Source organism: Impatiens glandulifera, unplaced genomic scaffold, assembly GCF_907164915.1.
Source record: "Impatiens glandulifera unplaced genomic scaffold, dImpGla2.1, whole genome shotgun sequence".
Taxonomy (NCBI): domain Eukaryota; kingdom Viridiplantae; phylum Streptophyta; class Magnoliopsida; order Ericales; family Balsaminaceae; genus Impatiens; species Impatiens glandulifera.
Window position 1 is genome coordinate 97,369 of NW_025919138.1, and position 7,251 is coordinate 104,619.

Below are 7,251 nucleotides of genomic sequence, written 5' to 3' on the forward strand. Positions count from 1 at the left end.
AGTAAGGGTTCACTCTAAATATAACCAAACTAGAGATCAATTGAATCAAAGATCACACAACAATCTTGGTAAATAATAATAAAGAATAGAAAAAGCAAGATTAATCAACCTTGTCAATTTTGTAATTCTGATTTCTCTTGAATTGACTTAGAAGCTTTAGAATACAGATTTTTACTGTTCAGAACGTAGTCCCAAAAATAACCAATAAGCTGTCAAGGTTTGAAGTCGATCAAACGATGCAAACTCCGACAAATAAAAATCTTCTCTAGCTGTTAACTCAAACCCTAAAACTGTTTTTATTTTATTCTCTCTCCTGTTGTTCTATAAAACCGACTAAAACCTAAATGAAACATAATGTCCCTTCACATTATATACTTTAGACTTAAATAAAGCTCACACCTAATAGGACAAAACCCAACAATAATCTGGTTAAAAAAAAATACATGGACATGACATGTGACAAAATTTTAATTTTAAATAAATTTGACTAATTTATCATATTAAGAGAATTTGGATATTTAAGAAATAAATTTGACACAAGTATATACAACTTTGTGTTAAATTAGCTTTTTCCTAATAGTTTATATAATAGACTATTGGAAATCATTAGATTCCAGATACCAAATCTCGTAACTCAAAAAGCTTAATCTCATTCTAACCCATCAAATTTTATTACGATATTGATTTAAAATAAATATCTTTTAAGATGTCTTATTTAGAAGTTTTAATTATTTTGTTATTAATTTTTGTTTAACCCAAACTCAGCTCTCAAAAATTGGTTTGTCCCCAATTTTAGTTATTTTTAAAAGAATAAATTTAAAAAAAAAAAATTGCATTATGAAAGACAAAATAATAGATTTGTCATCTTGACTCATTTATGGTTAAAGAAATGGTCTTACCAGATATGTAAATACTAAATAAACATAATTTCATTATAATTTTGTGTTGAAATTTAAAATATAGATATTTTATTTGGTATACTTAACTCTATAAATTCAAAACTTCTATTTTATGTGAATAAATCAACCCGCAATTTAATAACCCGTAATTTAATAACCGATTTATTAACACAAAACACAAACTTTTCGTTGTGGTGCAAGAATTCAGTTATCTATCCATATATATATATATTATCAATTTCTTTATCTGACAATAAATCTATTTCCAAAAATCAACCACCACTTGAATAAATTAACAAGTTACAATGATTTGTTTGATTCAACCTAAAATTGGTCTTTTTGTCACTAACAAATAATCAAAATAAAACATAATTTATATTGACCACCATCCAAAATATTGGCAACCTTCTAACATTTTTAATCAAAAAACAATATTTTCATACCAAAAACAATTAAAAAAAAAAATCAGTTTCTTCCCAGTTTTTTTAATGCTATCTATGGAGATTTGTGATATTTCAAATAACCTCAAATATGAAACTTTTATATAAAGAAGATGAAAAAGAAATGTGTATGTATATGAACATCTTAATCTATCATTACATCAAAATATACACAGAAGTATTAGCTACCTAGAAAACTTCAATATAAATCCTATACTATCCCCCAAAACTCACCATTAGAACATTTCAATCTATGACAAACAATAACAATCATCATCTCAAACAAAAAACCCAACAATTTTACGTTGGAGTCTGGCACTGCAATTTATTAAAATCATCAGATAACAACTGATTCATCAACTTTTGTAATCTTTCCGCGCCCAGTCCAGGACTAAACACAGAATCATCGCCTCTTTCGGAACAAGGATCCAATCCACCTTCTCCATTTCCAATACACCAAGCTCCATTTGAAAACCTATCCTTACGACCTAAAAGCTCTTTATCAATCTTATCGAGAACAGGATCATTCTTAGGAAACTTACGAGCAAATGGGGCACTGCTGTTCACCATTTTATCAAACTCTTTCATGGTTAAAGAAAGTGGATGTTGTTTTGGAGGATTGTCCCAAGCAATGTAGTGTAGATCGTGGCTGATCGCGGTTTTCTTGAATTCTTCATTATTGCAGATAACCGTGTGAAAATAACCCTCGGGAGAGGAAATGAAGTTTGCGTAATACATTAGGATTGTTCTCGGAAGATTGTCCCATCCCAAAATACAGTATTCGACAAACGATCGAGTTAGCATCACCCAAGCCGAACCTAGAGTATTGATCATACACCATTGTCAAAAACATAAAAAATGATTATTTTTGTGAAAATATCGAAAGTTACCCGTAAATAACTTGAAGGAAGTGGGTAGAGAACGACGTTGAGTAGTTAGTGCAAGGTTAGATTTTTTCGATAAATATAGACCCGGGTCAACCATGATCGGTTTAGCTCGTTGTGTCCTGCAAAAAAAAGTATATATCTTTTACGAATGAGAACGCGAGGTCCACGTAAAAGTACGAGTTTTAGCGAGTGAATTGCTAAACAAAACTTACAATTTCCATCCGCGGATATATTCATGTTCTATGAAATTCAGGTTTCTGGATAAGTTGGAGAAAACATAAAGAAGATCTGCAATCATGTGACATACATTAGTTATTGATGTTCAAGAATTGAAGATGATATGAAACTTAAAATGATAATTGAATTTCCGATATGAACTTGGATCCAGATAAGAAACCTCTGAATCTGTGTCCAACTAGAGTTCTGTTTCCAAACATGATTTCAGTTGAATCAACGATATCTAAACAACAATCTTATAAGGATAGGCATTTAGACAAGAACAAATGTTTCCATATAGACTCAATGTCTCTATATCTAAACCAAACTTGTTCATTCATGTCAAGTTGTTCTAAGTACATATATAAAAACACATTTGGAAACTGAACTTTGACTAACAAATGTCAGCAAATTTATCATTATACATCTACTTATGCTATGTTTATGGACGATACACTTAGACAAAAAGAAGTGTTTCCAAGGAATTTATTGTAGTTTTCTCGTCCAAACTCAGATTCAACTCCAGAAAGTGTTTTCAAATGGACCCCCTAGATTCGGATGTGGATCTTGATGGATCACATTTGGAAACTGAACTTAGATACCAATTATATAGGTTTTTTCAAATGCATCCACAAAAGTGTTTCCTAATAGGCTTTATAATGACTTCTATGCATTTCCTTAATGAGAGAAACTTTAGAAAGAAAAAAAACTTGGCCAAATCCAAAGAATAACAAATTCGAGACATTCATTGATTGTTGAAGAATTAGTAAAGGAGAATAAGTGGAGAAAGAAGTTACCATCTTGAGTAACAAGAGGATAATCTGAAGCACTAAGGTTTATGAACCAATCCCAATCCGAACTCTCCTTCAACAAAATTGCAATTGCTTGCAAAGTACAAGCAACCATTGTTGGACCTTTATAAGTCACCAAATTAGACTGTGCCATAACTCTAACATTCTCAACCTCACGAAAAGTAGGATCATTCTTCACCAACATAGTCAGATTCAATCTTTCACGAGCTGGAGCTTCAAGATCCATGTGAAGAACATATTGATTTCTCGGATGATAAACAGCCTGCAAAGTTCTCATCATTCTCTGACTATCACCTTTTGTCCCTGATATCAGATAAGCAAATCTAGGAGCAACATCTTTCGAAGCAGAAGAAGAAGAAGAGTTAAAAGATTTCCAAATATCTGATTCCACAAAGTACCCACTAGAGCTAGATTCATGGAATCCTGAATCTGGATTAATGAGATCATAGTGAAGTTGATCATCCCCAATATAATAAGAAGACGAATATAACCCATGAAGAACAGCAGTAAACAGAGTAATTGAAATGAGAATACTGGCGAAAAATGGAAGAATCCATTTCCTATCACTGAATATCCTTGCGGAATGACCATTAACAGCTTTCCTCATGCCCATTAACTAACTGCTAGCTCTCCGGCATGGAAAATATACTATGATTTGAAGGAAGAAGACGATGATGATTCAATCCAACTACCCACCAACCCACCCTGAATGATTCGAGTAGATAAGCTGAAGAATCACCTTTATTCCCCGAATTGGAGCAGACCCTAGTGCAAAAAACGAAGCTTTTATAGTTGAGTTGAAGAATCGCTGTTGTGAGAATCATTCGTTGGACATGATGAGAAAATTTAGGGCAAAATGAGACAGAAGAAAGAGAAGGATAGAAAGAGATTTGCTTTAATGGAGAGCAAAAGACATTAGCTTCTTTAAGCCTTATTTTTATAATCAACAATAATTAGATAAATAATCATCAAAATGACAACAAATTCATACTTTTTTATTTTATTTTGTAATAATTTGACATGAATAATCTTAATTAATTTATTTTTATTGTGGGTTTTTGGATAATATGATGTATTATTAATACGCAACCTATTCTATTAATTAAGTAATAGTTGTAATTAAAAAGTGTATTAATTAATAATAATGTTTTTTTACTTAAGCCGTACGTTTTGTGGTGATAAGTTTTCAGACATAGGTGCTATGGCTGCCAAACTTTGGAGAAGTAACTCCCATTTTTTATGCCTTGTTTGGTTTCAATTGTGTAGACTGTAGATATAATTTTAAAAATTGGCCAAGTTAAAATAATATGGAGTGATGAAGAAATTTGACTTTTTTTTAGGTATGTATTATTTAAGCATATTTGAACCCCTCAATCTGAATAAATAAAAATTGAATATTGAGTTTTGAATGTGGTGATTATTCAAATAAATGGAACCAATTTTATTCTCAATTAAAGTTGTGATGCATACAAAATAACAATTTTATTTTTATTTAACTTTATGTGGGTGTTTAATTTATTATTATATTTTTAAAATTTAAAAAGTTATCAAATCTCTCATGTTAAAAGTTTTTGCATTAATTTATATCACTTAACTTATTCTAATGTGTTGAAACAAATTTACAAACATATTGAATATGAATATTATTAAATGTATATATTAATATATTAAAAAATTATCAAGAATATAACCAAGAGCAACTAAAATGGAACTGCAAAATTATACCCAAAATGGGATTAACAGCTCCAATTGTACGCAAAAACCCAAACCTAATTTGGGATATCTCAAATTCTATCTGAGCATCTAATAGTACTTCAAACTCATACCTAAAATGAGTTTTTTCCTCCAACCGAACTATAAAACCAAACCCAGAATGAGATTTCTCATTTTCCCTCTTAAAAAAACGCAAATATGCGTTTCCTACTTTTCACAAACGTATATATTTTTATTTTTTTTGCATTTTAGCTCCTTAACTTTTACTTAATTAATTTTATATATTAAACTTACTTATATAATTTATTTATATTTTAATTTATTTATATGTTTTATTTATTTATATGTTTTATTTATTTATATTTATATTTTAATTTATTTATATTTTAATTTATTTATATGTTTTATTTATTTATATTTTAAATACAAAATACTTCATAAACTAAAATAATACATCAACACAACAAAATAAAAATACACATACAAATTATGAAACACAATAAAAATACACCTACAAATTTTTTATAATTAATTTATATTTAAGTTTAAAATATTTTGATAATATTATAATATTGTGGTGTAATTTATAAGTTTGTAAAAGATATGGGTAATATTAAAAAATTATAAAAGTTGATGTAAGAAAGAATATTATAAGAATATTTTTTTGGGTTTGAGAATAAGTTTTTTGGTTGGAGTAGAATTATTGTTTGATGTGACATTTACACCAAAATGAGTTTGAAAATGGGTTTTTCGGTTGGAGATGGTCTAAAGCACTCATATTTGCATTGCTACGGTAGCAAATGCATAATTCTTTTTGTTTTACATTTTAACCCTTCAATTTTTATTTTATCAATTTTATATATTAAACTTATTTATATAATTAATTTATATAAGTTATTTATATTTTAATCTATTTATATGTTTTATTTGTTTATATTTGTATTTTTATCCTATATTTTATATTAAATTTATTTATATAATTATTAATTTATATAATTTATATAATATTTTTTATATAACATAAATTTATAATAATAATTTAAAATAAAATTATAATAATATTAAAAAATAAAATTACTTATAGTTATAGATATATATATATATATATAATATTTTTAATAAATTTTTATAATTAATTTATATTTAAGTTTAAAATATTTGGATAATATTATAATATTGTGGTGTAATTTATAAGTTTGTAAAATATATGGGTGATATTAAAAAATTATAAAAGTTGATGTAAGAAAAAATATTATAAGAATATTTTTTTAGGTTTGAGAATAAGGTTTTCGGTTGGAGAAGATTTACTTATTGATGTGACATTTACACTAAAAATGAGTTTAAAAATGAGTTTTTCGATTGAAGATGTTCTAAGGAGTAAGGATAACTAAATTTAAATTTATTAAAAGAATGACTCAATACAAAATAAGTTCTAACAAAGTTTAAGAGAGTCAAATGAGTCTGATGCTTAGGAAATAAAATGAATATATATATATATATATATATATATATTAGTAGCATTTGTTTGATGCTTTTAAATTTATGTTATTGTCTTAACTAACAAAAATTGATTTAAAATTTAAATATATATTATATTTGAAGAAATTAAAAATTATATCAAATATATAAAAAAAAAAAAACATTTTAAATAAAATTAAGAATTTTCTCTATAGACCCAATTTAACTTGAATTATTCTGATACATTGAAATCATGCACCGACATAACTTGGATATAATAAGGGCCACAATTATACTTTATTATATATAAAACAGGATACCAAGTACAGCTTGTTCCTGTTACGATTTAAATAAATAACTTAATATTGCTTAAAAATAAAGTTACAACCATTTCCAATAACTCCAAACCCACCTCTCTACCACTAATAAAAACAACTAAATATAAAATATTAATAATATATTTATTTATTTTATAAATTTTATAAAAAGATTTAAGCTTATTTCTTAATAATGACTAATGAATTTAAAAACAAATGTAATCAATGAATGTATGGAATCTATTTCTGATATTTGTTTTCTCTCTTATCCATCATCATAGTCATTTATGATTAAAAATAATGATTTGAATATATGAACAGTTGTAAGAAAAAATAGAAAAAAGTTGAGATTTTTCTTCTAAGATTAGTCTTTCAATGTATTAAGAGTTTAAAATGCCTATGCATAATAAGAAATCAAACCTTAGAAAAAAAGAACAAAATTCAAGTTGGTCTGTTGCCATCCAAAAAAAAAAAGTATAATAGAACAACTTACTAATGTTTTCACTCGG

The 7,251-nt window shown here is 27.0% G+C and overlaps 1 protein-coding gene across 1 annotated transcript; it reads right to left on the reverse strand.

Annotated features, from left to right (window-relative positions):
- Positions 1-1,455: 1,455 nt before the first annotated feature.
- LOC124917508 (beta-glucuronosyltransferase GlcAT14B-like) lies at positions 1,456-4,127 on the reverse strand. The gene is made up of 4 exons (XM_047457919.1): positions 3,240-4,127; positions 2,439-2,514; positions 2,230-2,345; positions 1,456-2,157 (listed from the first exon to the last, which is right to left on the reverse strand). The coding sequence occupies exons 1-4, from the start codon at positions 3,865-3,867 to the stop codon at positions 1,640-1,642; spliced, it is 1,338 nt and encodes a 445-aa protein (XP_047313875.1). The 5' UTR covers positions 3,868-4,127; the 3' UTR covers positions 1,456-1,639.
- Positions 4,128-7,251: the final 3,124 nt, after the last annotated feature.